The following is a 22,933-nucleotide window of genomic DNA, read 5'->3' as shown; positions in this document are numbered from 1 at the left end:
ACTGAAAAGAGATGGAACCTTCTAGATCATAGGCATATATCAGATGTAGAGCCACTCCCCTGATATTCCATCAACCAATCAAAACAGTACTCCCTTCACACAATGTTCCTCCCCAGAAAAGCTCAACCCCCACATTGTGAGCTGATATACACGCCTAGCCACTTATATGACTAAACTGTCCTTCAACCAATATTTTAATTATAAGCAAAACATATAACCATTCTGAACCGACCACCAATAAAGCCGACACAATTATTTATTTTATTTAATACCAGTTTCTTAGATAGCGCACACATATTACGCAGCGCTTTACAGAGCATAGTTATGAGCAAAAACACATACCAAATTACAGTACAAGACAGTTTAGGACAAGTACATGGTTAATATGGATAGTTGCATCAGAGGACAGGACACTGCAGCAATCATCAGGGTGGCAGAGGTTTATATATTCTAAGAAAGGCACATGAGGGCCGTGCACGTGAGAGCTTACATTCTAAAAGGAGAGAGTTATGTAGGGTACACACCAGGACGACCTGCTCACGATGCACATCGTGAGCGGGTCGTCAGTGTCTCGTCCGACCCGCTCACGATGACGCGGGAGGGCACGACCCGCTCACGATGTGCACCGTGAGCGGGTCCGATCCGATGGCGACCCGCACCCGGTTGTATGGTCGTCATTGAGATCCTACCTGCAGCAGGTAGGATCTCAATAACGACCGACCGACCCGCGGGACCGCGCATCGGATCGGAATCGCTCCACACCAGCTCAGAAAAGGGCCCAATCAGCACACAATCTGCATCCAATTGATCGGAATCGGATCTAGATTGTGCTGATCGGGCCCTAGTCGTCCTGGTGTGTACCCAGCATTAGACAGACAGGGGTGACACACAAGGGAAATAAGTGGGCATAAACAGGTTAAGATGAGAGATGGTCAGGTTTTATGCTGGAGGGTGGGAAGAGGTCAGCTTAGTCTTTGATATTTTAAGTCTAAAAAAATCGCTGGGTCATCCAGGAGTAGACAGCAGAGAGACATTTAGAGATATGAGTGAGGATGGAGGGAGAGAGATCAGGAAAATAGCGGTAGATTTTAGTATTATCAGCATAGAGGTGATAGTGGAAGTTAAGTGAGCAAATAAGCTCACCCAGAGTGGATGTGTAGAGATAGTGAAGAAGAGGGCCAAGAATAAAATGTTGGGGGACACCTATTATCAATGGAAGAGCAGGAGTGGTGAAGTCATTAGAGGTACAGCTGGGCATTTTCAAAACAGACAGTGCAAATGCAAGCATAAAGAGTGATATTCAAAGTTTTAGCAGTTGTAGAGATGGTGATATTCTGGATGAATAGTCAAATAACCAGGAGTAGTATGTAGTAAGGATGAAGTGAGCTCACTCAAAGCAGTCCCTTGGTTTTCTGAGTTGCTGTTGTTTTCTGTCTTTCTGAGTCACTTTGATATCAAGATGTCAAGTTGGTTGGCAGTTTCTGTCCAGTCTAAGTCCAGACTTTAAGCTATGTACAGTTACTGTTTTCTGACAAAATATCTGACAAAATATCAAGTCAGCTTTCAATAGTCAGCCAGACTGTGTCAGCCTAGTATTCTCAATAAATACTGAAAGCTGTTTCTAAGTTAATTGATTGAGACCCCACCCAGCCAGAGCCCCTCTCCCACTAGCAATAAAACTAAGATAAACAAATGGTAAGAGGTTACAAACCATCCCAGCCACTAATACATTCTAACTCACTTTAATTCTTAATACAATTGCACAAATACCTATAATAATGCAGTATGCAAGGCAGAGTGATGGTAACTCAATACTGACAATGGCATGTAAAGTGAAATACCTATAAGGCGCCCAAGGGATTATATTGGTTGCCCTTTGTTGTTACCTTTACAATAACCTCCTAGAAATAATTCACGCGGACACCTTATCTAAAAATAAGACTCAGACAACCATGGCATAAGTTTAAAATGGTCAAGTTATTTATTTAGGTGGTATGACCCTTGTTAGTCTATCAAAGGGATAGCCAAGACAGCACTTGAGACCAGCACCAGTCAGAGGTGTATGTCAATGGCAGCGACTGCCTCGCTACAATCTAACAAACACACCCCTTACGTAAGGTACAGCCTGCACCGTGACGGCTCCCCGCCCCCTCTAAGGTAAGGCGCGGACACCTCAAGGAAGTGCCCACCGTCCCCGCTCATTTCGGGACTCGCCCACCGTCCTGGCAAGGGGGGGGTAATACCGCACGGTGACCACCTGACACCTCACCCGACTGCTGGTCGAGAGCGCCTTCTCGCCGATTTTTAAACTAAATTAAATTTAACCGAATTGTTTGGACAGCCCGAAGGCAATGAGCACCAGAGAGAGGAAAGAAAAGAAGGGATGGGAGGGTGGGAATCCGGATTCCAAGAGGAAGTTCCTCCCCCTAAGCTGGACCCTATATACCCCCCTTAAGCTACCTCCCCTCTGGGTGCTGATTGGCCCATAAGCACCACATGCTAACCTGTCTAAGAATTACACACTGCTCTGATGCTGCATGTGTATCTGCGTTTAACCCCTAAATCCCCGGGCTCTTAACTACACTCTGGCTTATGCAGCCTTCGTTTTGCCTAACAATGCAGTATGCAAGGCAGAGTGATGGTGACTCAATACTGGCAATGGCATGTAAAGTGAAATACCTATAATAATGCAGTATGCAAGGCAGAGTGATGGTGACAGAGTGATACTGGCAATGGCATGTCAAGTTAAATACCTGTAATGAGATGAATAAGAAGAAGACAGGCGTTACATCACAATGATTCCAATGTAAAAAACCCAACCACTTAGGGCGGGAGGGTGGGCAACGAATCTGACTGAAAAGATGGAACCTTCTAGATCATAGGCATATATCAGATGTAGAGCCACTCCCCTGATATTCCATCAACCAATCAAATCAGTACTCCCTACACACAACGTTCCTCCCCTTAAAAGCTCAACCCCCACATGCCAGTGTATATGATTCCTTGTTACATGCCCATGCTGGTAAGCTTATGTTGCTTCGGATAAACTAGTTATCCCCTGCACACTTTTTCAAACACAGCCTGCAACATGTCAAGTAGGAGCTGATTGGCTGGCTTTTATCACACTCCATTTTATCACTTTTGAAGCTTAGGGCATCTGGCCCAATGGCTTTTCTCACAAGTGCATGTCAGTTATTTGTATGGGCAAATGTAAGTTGCAGATTGCCATAAAAAAAGAAGTGGGTTGGCATTCAGGACTGGAGAACGGTAGTCATTTATAGCAGCCATAAGTTCTGGATAATAAAACCTCTTTAGAAATTATTCTCCTGTTTTTATACTCCTAAGCATTCCTATTATATGTAGCTGAGCCAATTTTAACACTGCATAAAAGAAGGCCCGGGGAACTAGCTGTTTGTCAAGAACATCATATTTTCTCTCTCTCTCTCTATATATATATTATACAAGAGGTATTGCACACGTCAAAAGGTGAGTCTGGATTACTAGGAATGCAATTTGTCATCTGATTGTTGCTTTTGCACACAGAATTTTAATCATGCCACTAAAAACTCAAATTAACAAGGCTGGCAACGAAATTACTTTAACCCCTTCCTGACAGAGCCAGTTTTTGCGTTCCTGACAGAGCCCTTTTTTTCAAATCTGACATGTCTCACTTAAGTGGGGATAACTTTTTGTTTGCTTTTACTTATCCCAGTGATTTTGAGATTGTTTTTTCGTGACACATTGTACTTTAAATTAGTGGTAAATTTGGGTCGATACAGTCTGTGTTTTTTTGTGAAAAATACCAAAATGTCGTAAAAAAATGGAAAATTTAGCAATTTGCAAAATGTTAAATTTTCTGCTTGTGAGACAAATAATCATACCACTCAAAATAGTTAATAACTAACATAGACCATATGTCTACTTTATGTTTCCATCATTATTTCAACTTCCTTTTAATTTTTTTGGACACTAGGAGGCTTACAATATGAATAGCAAATTCTCAAATTTTCAAGAAAATTTCAAACACTGATTTTTTTAGGGACCAGTTCAGTTCTGATGTGACTTTGAGGGACTTGTATGTGAGACACCCCCATAAATGATACCATTTCAAAAACTGCACCCCTCACAGTATTCAAAACAGCATTTTGGAAGTTTGTTAACCCTTTAGGTGTTTCACAGGAATTAAAACAAAGTGTAGGTGAAATTTCAAAATTTCATTTTTTTTGCAGATTTGCAATTTTAATACATTTTTCTAAGGAACACAGTACATTTTACTAGAGAAATGTGACTAAAAATTGATTCCCCCAATTCTTTTGTTTTCATAAATATCCTATATGTGGCCCTAGTGTGCACGTTGACCAAACCACAGGCTTCATAATAGAAGGAGCACCTACTTGATTTTGGAGCCTCCTTTTTATGAGATTATTTTTTAGGCACCATGTAGGTTTCTAGGCACCATAAGATGCTAAAAGTTAGGAACCCCCCCACAAGTGACCCCATTTTGCAAACTACACCCCTCAGGGAATTCATCTAGGGGTATAGTGTACATTTCAAACCCCCAGGGGTTTCACCAATTGTGGTACAACTGGGCAGTGAAAATGAAAAATTAAATTTTTTACACAAAAATGCAGTTCTGGCTCAAAATTTTTCATTTTCAGAAGGTATGAAGGAGACAAAGCACCCCAAAATCTGTGCCCCAATTTCTCCCGAGTACGGCAATGCCTCACATGTGACCAAAAAATACCATTTGGGTGCATGGCAGGACTCAGAAGGGAAGGAGTGATTTTTGGATTTTGCAGCTCAGATTCTGGTGGAATTTTGGTGGGTGCTATGTCGCATTAGCAAGACCCCCCAAGCACCAATACAGTGGAACCCCCCCACAAGTGACCCCATTTTGCAAACTACACCCCTCAGGGAATTCATCTAGGGGTATAGTGTACATTTCAAACCCCCAGGGGTTTCACCAATTTTGATACAACTGGGCAGTGAAAATGAAAAATTACATTTTTTTACACAAAAATGCAGTTGTGGCTCAAAATTTTTCATTTTCAGAAGGTATGAAGGAGAAAAAGCACCCCAAAATCTGTGCCCCAATTTCTCCCGAGTACGGCAATGCCTCACATGTGACCAAAAAATACCAGTTGGGTGCATGGCAGGACTCAGAAGGGAAGGAGTGATTTTTGGATTTTGCAGCACAGATTTTGGTGGAATGAATGGTGGGTGCTATGTTGCACCAATACAGTGGAACCCCCCCACAAGTCACCCCATTTTGCAAAGTACACCCCTCAGGGAATTCATCTAGGGGTATAGTGTACATTTCAAACCCCCAGGGGTTTCACCAATTTTGATACAAGTGGGCAGTGAAAATGAAAAATTACATTTTTTTACACAAAAATGCAGTTCTGGCTCAAAATTTTTCATTTTCAGAAGGTATGAAGGAGAAAAAGCACCCCAAAAGATGTGCCCCAATTTCTCCCGAGTACGGCAATGCCTCACATGTGACCAAAAAATACCAGTTGGGTGCATGGCAGGACTCAGAAGGGAAGGAGTGATTTTTGGATTTTGCAGCTCAGATTCTGGTGGAATTTTGGTGGGTGCTATGTCGCATTAGCAAGACCCCCCAAGCACCAATACAGTGGAACCCCCCCACAAGTGACCCCATTTTGCAAACTACACCCCTCAGGGAATTCATCTAGGGGTATAGTGTACATTTCAAACCCCCAGGGGTTTCACCAATTTTGATACAACTGGGCAGTGAAAATGAAAAATTACATTTTTTTACACAAAAATGCAGTTCTGGCTCAAAATTTTTCATTTTCAGAAGGTATGAAGGAGAAAAAGCACCCCAAAATCTGTGCCCCAATTTCTCCCGAGTACGGCAATGCCTCACATGTGACCAAAAAATACCAGTTGGGTGCATGGCAGGACTCAGAAGGGAAGGAGTGATTTTTGGATTTTGCAGCACAGATTTTGGTGGAATGAATGGTGGGTGCTATGTTGCACCAATACAGTGGAACCCCCCCACAAGTCACCCCATTTTGCAAAGTACACCCCTCAGGGAATTCATCTAGGGGTATAGTGTACATTTCAAACCCCCAGGGGTTTCACCAATTTTGATACAAGTGGGCAGTGAAAATGAAAAATTACATTTTTTTACACAAAAATGCAGTTCTGGCTCAAAATTTTTCATTTTCAGAAGGTATGAAGGAGAAAAAGCACCCCAAAATATGTGCCCCAATTTCTCCCGAGTACGGCAATGCCTCACATGTGACCAAAAAATACCAGTTGGGTGCATGGCAGGACTCAGAAGGGAAGGAGTGATTTTTGGATTTTGCAGCTCAGATTCTGGTGGAATTTTGGTGGGTGCTATGTCGCATTAGCAAGACCCCCCAAGCACCAATACAGTGGAACCCCCCCACAAGTCACCCCATTTTGCAAAGTACACCCCTCAGGGAATTCATCTAGGGGTATAGTGTACATTTCAAACCCCCAGGGGTTTCACCAATTTTGATACAAGTGGGCAGTGAAAATGAAAAATTACATTTTTTTACACAAAAATGCAGTTCTGGCTCAAAATTTTTCATTTTCAGAAGGAATGAAGGAGACAAAGCACCCCAAAATGTGCCCCAATTTCTCCCGAGTACGGCAATGCCTCATGTGTGACCAAAAAGTGGCAGGACTCAGAAGGGAAGGAGTGATATTTGGATTTTGCAGCACAAATTCTGGTGGAATGATGGTGGGTGCTATGTCGCATTAGCAAGACCCCCAAAGCACCAATACAGTGGAACCCCCCCACAAGTGACCCCATTTTGCAAACTACACCCCTCAGGGAATTCATCTAGGGGTATAGTGTACATTTCAAACCCCCAGGGGTTTCACCAATTTTGATACAAGTGGGCAGTGAAAATGAAAAATTACATTTTTTTACACAAAAATGCAGTTCTGGCTCAAAATTTTTCATTTTCATAAGGTATGAAGGAGAAAAAGCACCCCAAAATCTGTGCCCCAATTTCTCCCGAGTATGGCAATGCCTCATATGTGACCAAAAAATACCAGTTGGGTGCATGGCAGGACTCAGAAGGGAAGGAGTGATTTTTGGATTTTGCAGCTCAGATTCTGGTGGAATGTTGGTGGGTGCTATGTGGCATTAGCAAGACCCCCGAAGCACGGTGAAATGATGAACCTAATAATCCATAGATGTGTGGTATATTTTAAAACACTCCTTTATACATAGGCCGGGTTTGTCGGGGCAAGTTTCACAGTGGAAAATAGTTTCCTTTCTTATTCCCTTTTTATAGCAAACTTTGCACCTTTTTTGTGTCCTGCCCTTTCTTGCAGTGGAGGGGATTTCGTTCGGAAAATGCTGCCCTGGTACAATACGGGGGCCAGTACTAGAAGTACTGGGGCCCTCTGCCTGCTGGTTCCCAAATACTAGGCCCTTTATGACTTCCTCTTGAAAGTGCATAAATGTCCCCCTCTGGCCGGTAGAACGGAATAGCACGTAAGCGTTATACAGTGCCATCTGGATGATATACAAGGCCAGCTTCTTGTACCAGATTTTTGTTTTCTGCAGGGCACTGTACGGCTTCAGTACCTGATCTGAAAGATCCACTCCGCCCATGTACCTATTGTAATCCAGGATACAATTAGGTTTTGAGGTGTGGGTACTGGTACCTCGTACAGGGACGGAGGTGGTACTGTCTCCGTGAATTGTTGTCAGTATAAGGACATCCCTCTTGTCCTTATATTTGACCAACAACATATTTTCGGTGCATATTCCCCTGCTTTCACCCCTTCTCATTACTTGGGCAATGTGCGTTTTTGGGAGGCCTCTTTGGTTCTTGCGCACAGTACCGCAAGCTGCTGTACCTCTTGAACCAAGGGCCTTAAACAGGGGGATGCTAGTGTAAAAGTTATCCACATAGAGGTGATAACCTTTATCCAGGAAGGGGTGCACTAAATCCCAGACAATTTTTCCACTAACACCTACGAGGGAGGGGGGGCATTCTGGCGGTTCAATTCTTGAATCCTTCCCTTCATATACCCTAAACCTGTGAGTGTACCCTGAGGTGCTTTCACACAGCTTATACATTTTTATGCCATACCTTGCCCTCTTACTGGGAAGGTACTGGCGGAATTTAACCCTTCCTTTAAAATGTATAAGGGACTCGTCTATGCAAATGAATTTATCTGGGATGTACATCTCTTCAAATTTGGCACTGAAATGATCAATGACCGGCCTGACTTTGAATAGCCGGTCAAAGGTGGGATCATCTCTGGGTGGGCACTGTGCATTATCGTTGTAATGCAAAAATTTAAGGATCGTCTCAAATCGAGCCCGGGGCATGGCCATACGGTAAAATGGGGTGCTGTACAGAACATCTGTACTCCAATATTGCCTAATTTCTGGCTTTTTTACTATGCCCATATGAAACACCAGACCCCGAAACGTCATCATCTCTACTGCATCTACAGGGGTCCACCTAGCAAATGATGACGTGGGGTTTTGAGCAATAAACTGCTGGGCATATAAATTAGTTTGGTCCACCAATAAATTTATAAAAATATGCATATGCCTCCTCTGCTGAATACATTCTTCTGGATGACTGGGATGGGATGACATTTGGGATGACATTTGGGATGCCATTTTTATTTTTGTGTTACTGGTAGTGAAATGTTTCAACACGTGTATAGTGTAGGGGGGGGGGGTACAAACTTTATTTCAACCAGGGGGGTATGTAGTGTGTAGTGTGTATGTAGTGCAGAAAAAAAAAAATACTTTATACAAAAAAAAAAAATGAAGGGGTTAAAAAAAAAAAATTGAAGGGGTTAAAAAAAAAAATTGAAGGGGTTAAAAAAAAAAAAAAAAGGTCCTGCGCCAAAAATTGAGCACAGATGTTGGTCAGTAACGTCCGTCGCTGAACAGCGCTCAAAGGCAACAGGAATTTGATCAAAAAAAAAAAAAAATAGATCAACCCTGTGCCGAAAAAGATGATCAGTGATGTACGTCACTGATCAGCGCACAGCGGCCACAGGACACCCCCAAAATCACAGTGTGTGTAAAAAAAAAATTAAAAAAAGACCCCACAGCACACACAAAAAAAAAAAAGGTGATCAGTGATGCGACACTGATTACCAGTGAGGGGCAGCAGGTGCACAACCTTTGGTGCAACTGACAGTGCAACTGGCAGGTATATATATATATAAAAAAAAAACCTCTGCACCCCTAAAAAGTTGCTGATCACCTCAGATATAGTGATCAGCACAAAAGGCGGGGGCAGCAGACACAAAATTTAGCACTCTCTATCACTCTCTGTCACTATCTCTCTCTATCTCTCTATCTCTCACTATCTATCACTCTATGACACTGCAGCAGCAGCACTGACAGTTATATATATGAAAAATAACCCCTGCACCCCCAAAAAGTTGCTGGGGGTGCACAAAAGGGGGGCAGCAGACACAAAATATAGCAGTCTCTATCACTCTCTGTCACTATCTCTCTCTATCTCTCTATCTCTCTATCTCTCACTATCTATCACTCTATGACACTGCAGCAGCAGCACTGACAGGTATATATATATATATAAAAAATACCCTGCGCCCCCAAAAAGTTGCTGATCAGTTAATTTATACTGATCAGCACAAAAGGGGGGGCAGCAGTCAGTTATATAAAAAATATATAGCACGATCTGTCACTATCTCTCTATCTCTCTCTATCTCTCTCTCTCTATCTCTCTCTATCTCTCTATCTATAACTCTATTACACTGCAGCAGCACAAAATATAGCACTCTCTGTCACTAGGCCTCTCTATCTCTCTCTCTCTATCTCTCTCTCTCTCTAACTCGATGACACTGCAGCAGCACAACACAGCACAGGATGTCACAAGATGAAGCAAGATCCCAAGCAGTGATCAGGTAAGTATTGAGCAAGGTTCTGGTCAGTAAATGGCGACAGCTGGGCACGGTGACCGCACTGCACGCTATTCCAGACCGGAATGGCGTCTGCAGTGTAGTCCCCATTAGTTTAAACCCCCCTCCATGGCTGTGATTGGTCCGTCGGTCCGACGGACCAATCACGGCCTTTGGGGGCGGGCGGGGTGAGGTGGGGTGACACCAGTGTCACCCTTACACCCCGCGGTGATTGGTGCTGTACTTTACAGCACCAATCACCTCCGATCCCGTGTCACCGGCGAACGTTATTCGCCGGTGACACAGAAAACGCTGTAATTGGCTGTTCACACTGAACAGCCAATCACAGCGATCGCCGACGGGGGGGCTGCAGGGACATGTCTGCTGTCAGGGACAGCAGACATCGTCCCTCTGTCACTGCGTCTCTAGACGCAGTGACAGTTAGAAGTCATGACGTATATATACGTCATGTGTCGAGAAGTACTTCCCGGCCATGACGTATATATACGTCAAATGTCGGGAAGGGGTTAACATTTCCACTGTGATCTCCCTTATATTAGCATATCAAATAAGGGAATAATACATTTAAGATCATTACTGCTGAATTTAATATTGTTAAATACCCTCAAATCAAGGAAATCTCAAAATGATCTTCTTAGAACCACTTTAAAAATATTTAAACATCAAATAATTGACATAACAATAAGTAGTAACCATGGTAACCTCTAGAATACAGTAATCTGTCTTGTCCGTATTTATGTTTAATTACCATAATTATGTAATGCTTAACTTTGCAAAATACTTATTCTTATAATGCCTGATTAAATTAATATTTGGGTCTCTCTTCTATTTACCTTCATATAACACCACTGGGTATTTTCTAGAGATGTGCACCGGCCACTTTTCGGGTTTTGGGTTTTGGGTTCTGATTACCTTGAGGTTTTGGGTTCTAATGGGTTTTGCCAAAACACCTCCTAAGTGTTTTGTGTTTGGATTTCTTGGGTTTTGGGTTCTGATTTTTTTGTTAAAAAAGCATAAAAACTGCTAAAATCGCAGAATTTTTTATTTGTTTTGCTCCTACGCTATATTAACCTCAATAACATTCATTTTCACTCATTTACAGTCTATTCTGAACAGCTCACACCTTACAATATTGTTTTTAGGGCAAAAGGTTGCACCGAGGTAGCTGGATAACTATGATAAGCCACACAAGTGTGCGGCACAAACACTAGACTGATATGGCACACTTAGCATACCCTCTAGGCTGATACTGCACACCTAGAATTACCCCTGGACTGATATGGCACAGGTAGCATCACCCCTGGACTGATACAGCACATTTAGCATCACCCCTGGACTGATATGCCACACTTAATAGCACCCCTGGACTGATACGGCACACAGCATCACCCCTGGACTGATATGGCACACAGCATCACCCCTGGACTGATACAGCACATTTAGCATCACCCCTGGACTGATATGGCACACTTAGCATCCCCCCTAGTCTGATACGGCACACCTAGCATCACCCCTGGACTGATACGGCACACCTAGCATCTCCCCTGGACTGATATGGCACGCTTAGCATCACCCCTGGACTAATACAGCACACTTGGCAGCACCCCATGAATTATACGGCAGACTTGGCTCACCCCAGGAATTATCCGGCACAGATGGTGGCACCCCTGACCTGATACAGCACACATGGAATTATACGGCACAGATGGCGGCACCCCTGGACTGTTACGGCACACATGGCGGCAGGCATGGAATTATACGGCAGACAAATTCCTGCAGTAAAAATAAAAATGTGTATTCTTTTAATTATAAAAAAGAGCAGCACACCTTACTTAGCAACACCCCATGAATTATACAGCACTCTTGGCTCACCCCTGGACTACAGCGCATTTAACAGCCCTTGCAGTAAAAAAAAAAAAACACCTTAAATTTATTTTCATAAAAAAAAAGGGCAGCTCCCCTGGTCTGATATGGGACACATGGGGCACCCCTGGAATTATACGGCACACATGCGGGCACCCCAGGACTGATACAGGACACATGGGGGCACCCCTGGACAAATACAGCACACATGTGGGCACCCCTGGATGGATACAGCACACATGTGGGCACCCCTGGACTGATAGTACTGGTAGCCAGTGGAAACAGCAGATTGGAATTATATACTGCAATAAATACTGGTAGCCAGTGGAAACAGCAGACTGAATTTTTATATACTGTGATAAATAATACTGGTAGCCAGCGGCAACAGCAGACTGGAATTATATACTGCGATAAATACTGGTAGCCAGTGGCAACAGCAGACTAGAAATATATACTGCAATAAATAAAATACTGGTAGCCACTGCCAGTGGCAACAGCAAACTGGAATTATATACTGTGATAGGTACTGGTAGCCAAGGGCAACAGCACACTGGAATTATATACTGCAATAGGTACTGGTAGGCACTAGCCAGTGGCAACAGCAGAGAGCAGACTGCAGCAGACACTAGGCAGTGCAGGGCAGGCAGTGGCACTAGCAGCACCAGTGGACTATCACACTGTGACTGAATATACAGGAGCAGACTCAGCAGAGGCAGGCCCCAGCACAAAGGAGAGACAGAACACAGCACCAGTCATCCTTGCAATGGTGATGTCTTGATCACTGAGCAGTACACAGCAGCACGGGCCCCAGCAGAGACCACACACAGCAGCAGGTTGCGGAATTTAAGGGTTCCGTGATCTCGCGAGAATCCGACGCCGGGCGATGACGTTTTGCCCGTGCGCCCGGATTCCAGTCAGGCGGGAAGCGCCGAGCACTGCTCATATCCGGGCCCGGATTGATGACGTCCGTGCTGGCTCGGATCTGGGGAATCCGAGCCCGCACATCTCTAGTATTTTCACCATTACAATTTACTTTGGCAGAAATACTGCAGCACTATGACAATCATCTATATATATGTCTAGTATCTGTGCGGCTCCGACAACTGTGCGGTTTCACAACAACTGGAGGGCCACAGTTTGGACATGTCTGGCCTAGACCATGTGTATAATTCATATTATATCATTACCACTTGTATAGTTAACACAGGGTTGCCGACTTTAGAAAGCTTCTCTCCGGGAGAAGCCCGGAGAGGAGACTTTCAGCAGGTGTTCAGGGGACGGGGCTTAAGCGTGAGGGGGCAGGGCTAAACGACGCGATAATGGCGCTTTGACCCGGCCCCCTCTCCGGAGATGGTCAGAAAACGTAATTTAAATGCTGCGGCCGGGGTGGGGGAAGCCGCAATCAGGGGGGGGAGTGGGGGTCCCCCAGAATCCAGGAGGGTTGCCCACCTTTCCGGGGGGCCGGGAGGGTGACCCAATTTTCGGGACCCTCCCAGACATTCCGGGAGGGTAGGCAACCCTGAGTTAACAGACAGTAAACTGTATGTGGAAAATCACGGGAGAATAAGTGGAATTGTGTCATGGTGGACAGTTAAGAACCACGGCCTCTGGTAAATGTAATTTCTGTGTTTATTCACCCTTGTCTGTCAGTATTGCCTGTAACACAGTTTACTATATTCACTGCAGATTATGCGTATGCACTGCTTCAAGCAAGGCTAGGTTCTATAATGATGTTAATGAAAATATTAGTCAGTGTATACAGTTGACTTGCAGAGCGGTGCTGGGAATCGATCAAGAGTTGAACATTTTATCTCAGAGTGTTTACAGCAAGTGACAATGACCTGGAGGTTGCCTTATTACCAAGAATAGAACAGTATGAACTGGTTATATAGTTTGTATTTAACTCTTTATTCATAAAAATAAGAATGTAATGCTACCCAAAGTGCCAGTCAGTCACAAGTATTTTCCACACTGCCATGATGTGACTGGCTAAAGCCTAATGTGGGATCAGCTAATTCTCAGACACATCAATTCACCAATGGCCACTTGTAATGTTTCAGTGCTCTTCCTCCCATATATACCTCACATAACTACCTTCCCTTCAATAATCACTATGCCCTCAAAGTTCTCCATTATTCCTCCCAACAGGCAGCACCAACCATTTACCTTAAACTCTTGATGGCTAACCTTGACACTCCAGCTGTTGTTGAACTACACATCCCAGCATGCTCTGCTTCAGTTTTGCTATTTGGTCCTGCTAAATCTGATGCAGAGCATGCTGGGATGTGTAGTTCAACAACAGCTGGAGTGTCAAGGTTAGCCATCAAGGCCTTAAACTAATGCCCCTGGAGTAGAGCATCTGGAAGCCTGCCATGCCATGACACTGTTGAGGCAGAGGACAGCTAGGGGAGGTCAACTTGTTTGTTCACAAGTAGCATTCTCTCTCCCTCGGCCAGATGCACTAAGCTTCAAAAGTGATAGCATGGAGAGTGATAAAAAAACAGCCTGTGATATGGCAGGTAGGAGCTGATTGGCTGGCTGTTTATCACTTTCCATTTTCTCACTTTTAAATCTTAGTGCATAGATCTCTTTTTATAGCAGTCCAGCCCACTACTGCATGCCTAGCCCGGACAACTGTGTATGGTGGGGAGCAAGAAGCGTTCTCCCTGCTTGCCTCCTACCGCAGGCAGCCATGCCATAGATGACTCAAATTGTAGAGTTCCAGCTCACCACTGCAAGTTTAGCCCGGCGCTAGCTCTGGAAGATGGAGGCAGAGCTAGGCTGGAAATTATGGCGGATGGTGGGCTGACAGCAGAAGCAGCCTCACGCTGGTGGGGTTTGTGCAGCTGCCTGCAATAAAAATAAAAGTTAAAAAACACATAATTGACAGGACGTGTGTCCGGGTGCTCCCTCCCTAGGACCCTTCCCCTGAATCTGCACTGCCACCTGCTGCACTGCATGGTTTTGCCAAGGTGCATTGTTACTTGTTTATTAGGTTTACTTCCAACTCTGAATCAGCATTATACAGTAGGTTTTGTATAAAACACACACACACTGTATTGCATACAGACTTCTTGGCTGCTTTCTCCAGGAGAGCTCATCTGGGGGGATGTTTCAGGAGGTGGGGTTGCAGATGAGGGTGCGGCATGGGGCGTGGCACCCAAAACACATCATTGAATCCATGCTCCCCGCTATATAATGCCATTACTTTTGCCATTATACTGTATAGCCAGGCACATGGCTAAGATGACATGATTCATCAAAAATTGCATCATCGCCTACCCACATTGCTCCCAAAGTGGACGATCTGGTCTGTGTTGTGAAGAGATTTTGGGAGACTTGCCTACCCTTCCAGGGGCCACCTGATTTTTGGGAGCCTCACAGCCAAACCAGGAGAGTAGGAATGAATGTTGTATTGTTTTGAAACAGCTAATGAGCTAAGCTTACTGAATCAGATTTAAGATTGTCAGTAATGTCACGTATAGTCATATCCAGAAAACCATGTTGTACCACATGTTTCATACATATACCTTAAAATGCTAAATGAGTTGAAGGATTTCATGTTCTAACAATGACAGAATCATTAACACATTTCCTCATATGTCATTCTACTGTCACTGCAATTCCCTAATATTAGCCATCTTGTATTTTATCCATGCTGTGGATTGTACTGTGGATACGTAGAGTTCTCTGAGTGTTTGCTGATGTTTGGATTCCAGGTGGAGACCGATGAACAAGTATTGGCTGTTTTCTGTGGAAGAGAAAGTACGGACACAGAGCAGGCTCCAGGGAAACAGGTGATTGTGTCTCCAGGCAATTTTCTGAGCCTAACCTTCAGGTCAGACTTCTCCAATGAAGAACGCTACACAGGATTTGATGCTCATTACAGTGCAGTTGGTACGTTCTCTCCTGTCTGCATGTGAAGTTTATAATCTATTATGAATTCATGATGTATTATTTAGCAACACTTGTTAAATAAACCATTAAATATAATGATTATGGTATATTTAGCACGTTCCTATTTAGAAACAATTTCATATTTTTATCCAGTGCATTATATGATGGATAGTCATGATATAGAACTATATTTTATTTATTTATTATTTTTTAACAGTTTCTTATATAGCGCAGCATATTCCGTTTGCGCTTTAGAAAGGAGACAGTGATACAACAAACAGGGTATTTACAGACAGTCAAAAGGTAGGAGGGCCCTGCTAGCAAGCTTACAATATGGCGCCTATTGAATTATACTGATTGACCCTTAGCCTTTACTTAAGTCTATGTTACCTAGAAATAACTCACACAGACACCTTATTCTAGAAATAAACAGACATGGACAACAACTGCTTAAGTTTAAATGGTCATATATATTTATTTAAATGGTATGACTTTATTTGTAAAAGGAATGGCAAAGAAAGCACTTGAGACCAGCTCCAGTCAATGGTGCTAATCATGGCAGCAACTGAACACCCCAATCCATAACACTCCCTATCATAAGGTACAGCCCGCGCTGTGACGGCATGGCGAGGACACTTCCATGAAGTGTCCAATGCCCCCCCGTGGAGGCAGGACTCATCAGCTGTCCTGGAAAAAGGGGGGCAATACCGCACAATGACCACCTGACACCTCACCTGACCGCTGGTCGAGAGCGCCTTCTTGCCACAGCTCAGGTTCCAAAACACCCTGCAGGGTGTACTGTGTGGAACCATGGCCAGCCACCCTGAACAAATACCACCTATGCCTTGCTAACACTAACCTAAGCTAGAAAAAAAAACGGTACTTATGTAATATCTGGGCTCCCGTTTTTCTTATGAGACCGCTTCCCCTCGGGGGGCTCGCTGCGCTCGCCATGCTTCAGGCATGGTGGCTCTCTGCGCTCGCCACACTATATAAAATCAACTCCATGCGTAGTTGGATAGTAGGGGTATGAAAAAATGGGGTGCATTTAACATGGGAGCCCAGATAATACAGAAGTACCAAAAAATCTTGCAAAAACAAGGCCTGTAATAGCTGGGAGTTTCCCTTACAAGTGAAGGGTGCTGAACTGTGCTGCTGCCCAAGGACACAACAATCTTAGAAACCGCATGGTTAACCTTCTGCCTGGCCCTTTCTATGGCTGCCACGTCACAACAGCCACAACAGTGAAAACGGGGCACTACGTTGGACCATATCACCTGCAACCGTGGCCAGCGTGAAACCAAATGGGTCAAATCAGCCTCAATCTGGAGAATGAGGCAGATTCCGGTCTTCCAGACCAAATCGTTACCCCCGAGGTGTATAACCAAAACGTCCCCCCACTTACGGACTTTGGCAGACAGCAATGACCACAACCCAGCCCAATTAAGGCCCCTCACTCCGAACCAGTGAACAGCTCTGTCCCTGGATAAAGCTGAAGCCCTGGTGGCTAACAAGTGCCTAGCAGCCCAGAAAATTAAAGAATGCTCTACAAACCAAATCCTACCAAGAGCCATTGCGGATGGGGGGGCTGAAAAATGAAAAACCGGTTAACATCTCAAATTACATTGCAATCGTTAGGCAAAACACAACATAATGATTAGTACAGTGAACAGCTCAAGTGAAGGTGAAAACCTTAAAAAATCTCCAGTGAACTGTAGGGGATAGTCAATTGTAATTAGTGTACAAACGGAGGAAAAAGTTAAAAATTCCCTTCACACTGTCAATTCCGGAATGCTATCCATTCCAAAACTGATTGCAAACAAATGTTTTTGAGCTGGTGCAACAAGCGCTAAATTACAACTTTTCCAACCTACAGTAACATACTTCTTATAAGCGGAAGACCTCCTCCGACCCACCATCTTAATGGTGGATGGAGGAAGCCCTGCTGCGCAAGAAGCCGCGCTGATATGGAACAAATGTGTTCCAAAATCTCCACCCCGCAACACCAAAACACAGCTGTAAACTGGAATCGGGTCAGAGGCAACTCATCTGCATGTGCCAAAAACTAACTGGTGGCCCCGACTCTGCGGGAGACACACTCCTTAGCCAGGAGGACCAGGCAGATAGCCCCATTACCGTGAGCTCTCAAGTAGACCCAGCTGTCCTTGCCCAGTTGGTCGGTCTTAGACCGCTGTATCTTATACATCGCAAGACCCTCCCAGAAGACCATATCTTCCATCGGAAGCCCTGATGTAGAGGATCGCTTATTAGCCACTACCAATTCACTAATGAGACAAGTGCCAAAGAAAGCAAAAGAGACTCTAAATATGGCCACTTCGAAGTCGTTCTCTGCGACCCTAGGCAGACCAGCTATTAAATTGCTCAGCATGCTCTTGTCTATGGACCTGCATGAATCTGGCCTGGGCCAGCTGCTCACTGGCCCAACCTCTAAGAGCCTTGGTAAGCACGAATGACTTAGTAGGGTTGTGCTCACCATGTATGCATGTATAGAATGAGATACCTGCCAAGATGGCTGCCATGGCTGACTTAGACCTGCCCTGCCAATAGTAGGCCCATAAGAAAGCAAGCAAACGGTCATTGACCGACATACCGCTAACCCCTGGAGGAGCCTGAAATGCCAACCAGTCCCACCAAGCAGCCGTATATGCTTTAGGTGTGGAAGGCACTAAGGATAACAATGCCAGCTCTGTCATGCCTGTTGTACAATCTGTCACACAGAACAAGGACAACTGAATACCTGGGGTGAAGCATCGGGAGCCAACTCCCAAATCTTTGCAAATTGGAACCGCGACAGTGCATCTGCGATGCCATTATCCACCCCTGGAATGTACCTAGCCCTAAATTGTATATAACATCGCAAGCAATGCAATACTAGATGCCTTAGCAATCTGAGCACCTGTGTGAAGAGGACCGTTGGTTGTTGATGGCATGGACTGGCCCGCCAACTGGGTGGACCATAACTCGTTCACGACAATGATCGGAAAAAGCTCCAACAGCAGCAGGTTGGCCGTGAAACCACAGTCAATCCATGACTGGGGCCATGGGCAGCAGCATCAGTAACAACTGCAGCCTGGAACTAGCAGCGGGCTCAGATGGCCAGATCAATTCCCAATTGAAATGCTCCAGGAACGTGGACCAAATGACCCAGTCATCACACATCTCCCAGGACAATTTAATCATGTGATGAGGGTCCCTAACCCCTGCTGTTTCCCATTCTAATTTGCAGAAAACTCCCAACCCATAATAAAATAATATGGCAAGCAAAATTTAAAGGAACCCAGCAACGACTGAAGTACTCGCAACCGAACCCTCTTCTTCTGCAAGCAGTTACCTATTAGGGATAGCATTTATTGACCTTGTCCTCAGGGAGGTGGCAACAGCCGGAGGCAGTGCCGATTTTAATACCTAGGTAAGAAAGAACCTGTGTAGGGCCTTCCATTTTATCCGAGGTAATTGGTACCCCTAAACTGCCCATGATTCTAGTAGCCACTGAGAGAATCTGAGAGCATGTATTGCGGTCTCCTGGACCCAGAAAGAGAAAGGCATCCAAATAGTGTGCCACCCCATGGCTAACCGTGTCGGCTTGGATGCACCAGTGGAGAAAAGTGCTAAACTTCTCGAAGTAGGCGCAGGAGACCGAGTACCCCATTAGCAGACATCTGTCAATGAAAATGCCCCCATCCAGATGGAAACACATAACCCTAAACAAGTCGGCATGAATAGGGAGGAGGCGAAATATGGACTCGATGTCCAGATTCGCCATGAGTGCGCCTTTACCGAAACTGCAGACTAGGCTGAGTACCTCATCAAACAGCTGATACTGGATGCTGCAACATTCATCAGGAGTAGCGTCATTGATGGATGCCCCGTGGGGGTACGACAGGTGCTTATCAACCTAAATTTACAGAGGGCTTTTTTGGGCACTACACCAAAAGGAGGCAAAGGCTCTGAAAGTAAAGGGCCCGCCATCCTGCTCAAATCCACTACAGCCTGCACTTTCTGCCGTACCACCCCGGGGAAATCCCTCACTGACTTTAGGTTCCTGCTAGAGACCACGCTAATGGACTCGGGTATGGGTAAACGGAAACTAAAACTAAAACCATCTAACAAAAACTGGGCGTCACATACGTTAGGGTATCCGACCAATCTACAGGCTAATTCAGCCAATTGGGTGAGGGAGCCTTACTGACTGACAGCGCCGGCTTCGCCCTGGTCGACGTGCCGCACAGAGGACTTACATGCCTTGGCTGGGTGGCCTGCACTGCACACCTGGCATTTGTGATGAAAACAGCATTTTGCACCCCTGTTGCGCTTGCCATCTTTAAAGGCAAAGCACTTGCCTTTGCTGCCGGCTTTGGGCTTCTTGCTAGGGGTGGTGGTGGAGGGTTGTCTTCTGCCAATGACCTCAAGCCAAATCTCCACGTGCTTACACCCCATAGGCATAACCCTTGACCCTTCGTGAGTAAGACAAAACTTGTCATCCAAGCGGTCCCCTTGTAGGACATGAACGTATTGTTTACCAGAAACAAGTAACGTACTACGTTCATGTGCTCCTCCGGCCTGGTGCTCAGGTAACACAAAGCAAATATCAAAAAACCTTTAAGGTAATGGTGAAAACTCTTATAAGCGTTCTCAACATTGCTTGCGGACTTCTCGGCCTTGTCGAAGTCTTTCTTCATGTCCACGGTTAAAGTAAAAATGTTTACAAATTTGCCTTTCCTGATTTTATCCTTGTTTCCACTGTGTAATCCCCAGGAGACAGTCATGTTTGAGCAATGTACCATATCAGCAGAGAGTGCTGCCTCAGCAGGAGCCCTATCCTTCTTAGCCCACCTAGTCCCCCCCACTTTTTTCGCCACTGCCCGCACAACCAGCTTTGCAGACTTGCACAAGCGCTTGGGGGAACCTGACTCATCGCTGCTAGCAGAAGAATGAGAGGAAGATGACTCAGAATAAGATGAACCAGTATGCTCACCTCCCCGGAGGGTTCCCCGGGCTCGACTGCCCCCTGTACCCGAGTTGTCACTTCAGGAGCACCTGGAGCTGGGGTGCACCTCTCGCTAGCCATATAAGTTGCGGACTCCACTCTTGCCCCAATGGACTCTGCCACAGAACGTGAAACACCTTGCGCCTCGTCTTCTGAGGACCTCACTGCCATGATGTCACCTTGCTGGCCAAACTGTTGCTGGTTTAATTGTTACCCCTGGTGGCCGGCGGACACTGGCATAGGGAATGACCACGTCGTCTGCGCCTGATGGGTGATGGGGGGTGGAAACATTGGCTGTAAGCTGGCGCCAAAAATGGCGGAAGCAAAACCCTTCACTACTGGAGGCGATGTTGGTGGGCCGGTCATGCCGGGTTAAGCCACCTGATCTTGGATGGAGCCCTGAGGCCACACGGCAGGTGCACTGAGGCAGGTACACTGCCCATGCTGTGCACCTACATGGTGCAAGGACGCCCCACATCAAATGCCAGAGAGGCTGCATTGAAACAGGCAGCTATCAGTGCTCCAGTAGAGAGTGCCAGAGATACCCCCCTGCCAGTATGCAAGGCCAGCACCGGGGTTCCCAGCCCGGGTGCCTGACCCACAGCTGGTCCCCCCGTTATTAACTGCAATGAGCTACCCCCGCAAGGGTCCACAGGAGTAGACACCCTGTGGGAAACCGAAGTGGCAGGAGACAAAAACTGCTGCACTCGGCTAATTGCAGCTGGGGGGGCTACCCGCATCGTGCAGCTTTGGAGCTGGGGAGCAGGCGCCGCTGGATGGGGCTGCCAGTGGTGGACCCCTTAAGCTTGGAGATGCGTGGACCGCAACAAAAGCCACACTGGCTGACCTCTGCCCTCCACCGCATGCATCTACAGTAGCCAGCTGGCGGGAGGCATCAGCCAGTAGGGGGAGCAGATTGCCTAGGGCGCCCAGACATTTTAAGCACTTATGAGTTATTTTGTTTCTGTTCAGGGAAAATACTAACTGCTTTATTGTTACACTGCAATATATATATCTCACTTTGAAGTAAAACCAAACCCATATCTAATTCTCTCTGCACATGTTACATCTGCCCCACCTGCAGCGCACATGCTTTTGTCCTTTTGAGAATGAATTTTCCTCTGCAAGTGAACCAAAATAACCCTCTTAGAGCTGAAAACAGCAGCTAAGGGAAACAGCAAAAGAGAGGGGATAGCAAAGTTACATCCAATGCCCACAGGCCAATTAATCAAACACAATGGATGACCATCGATATGTAAAAATATCGATGGTCATCCATTGCATAGTTTAGCACTATCGATGGTCAGTTGCAGAATTGCCATCAATGGCAACCATTGATGGTAATGGCAACAATGGCCATTCCTAGAAGTCACTTACCCCAGACTTCTAATATACCCCTCTCTAAACTAACGCCCCTAAGCTACCTGATTGGCTAACACACCTACCACTCACTACCTGAGCTTTTCATGAGTAATCTGCTCTCGTCAATAACTCTATTTAAATAATCACTAAATTCACAGGCTCTTAAATGCACTTGAGTCTATGCAGCCCTCGTTCTATCTTATTCCCTTTTTGGTCTGTTTAAATATGTACTACTGTATATTATTCATGTTTTTAAAGGCTCATAAAAATAAGTTGTAGTTAAATCAAGAGAATTATACCCCCTGTGTCCCCATTTGCTGCCGCCATCTAATTGTGTAAATAATGCATTCCCCATAGCAGGATCTGGGCATGTGGGGCAGCAGAAATCTGAAGAAAATGTAAAAGGGTAGTGGACAAGTGGAATAGTCACCCATTAGAGGTGGTAGAGACCCAAACATGCATGGAAATCATTACAAATAGGGTTTGAGGTGATAATATGTTTAGAAAAGAGGCAGACTAGATCGGCCGAATGGTTCTTATTTGCTGTCAAATTCAATGTTTCTATGTTTCTAAATCAGTGATGTATCTGTATTCCTGTTACCAGGGCCGGCGCCACCACTAGGCAGGTCTAGGCATGTGCCTAGGGCGCCGGCTACTGGAGAGCGGCATTCTGGAGCCGCTCCGTTGGATCATCATCCAGGTAAGGCATCACACACACACCCCGGGATTAGGCGGTGGCCGCATCACCCCCCTCTCCCCCCTGGGACTCGGCAGCAGTGGTGGCCGCATCACCCCTCCCTGGACTCGGCGATGGCGGGCGCCGTATTCCCTAACCCGGAGCAGCAACCACACTGGGCGGCGCCGGTCACCCCC

At 45.5% G+C, this 22,933-nt stretch overlaps 1 protein-coding gene across 4 annotated transcripts in view; it reads left to right on the top strand.

The window, feature by feature from the left end:
* MASP1 (MBL associated serine protease 1) overlaps positions 1-22,933 on the top strand; it is a 141,694-nt gene that overhangs the window by 47,947 nt on the left and 70,814 nt on the right. For all 4 annotated transcript variants that reach the window (XM_083177515.1, XM_083177516.1, XM_083177514.1 and 1 more), the window contains exon 3: positions 15,513-15,690. In XM_083177515.1, coding sequence (XP_083033641.1) covers positions 15,513-15,690 — 178 coding nt within the window. The remainder of the gene's footprint in view (positions 1-15,512; positions 15,691-22,933) is intronic.

This window comes from Crinia signifera, chromosome 3 (genome assembly GCF_055691185.1).
Source record: "Crinia signifera chromosome 3, ASM5569118v1, whole genome shotgun sequence".
Classification (NCBI taxonomy): domain Eukaryota; kingdom Metazoa; phylum Chordata; class Amphibia; order Anura; family Myobatrachidae; genus Crinia; species Crinia signifera.
Note: the sequence above shows the minus strand (reverse complement) of the source record. Positions and strands in the feature narration are given on the sequence as shown.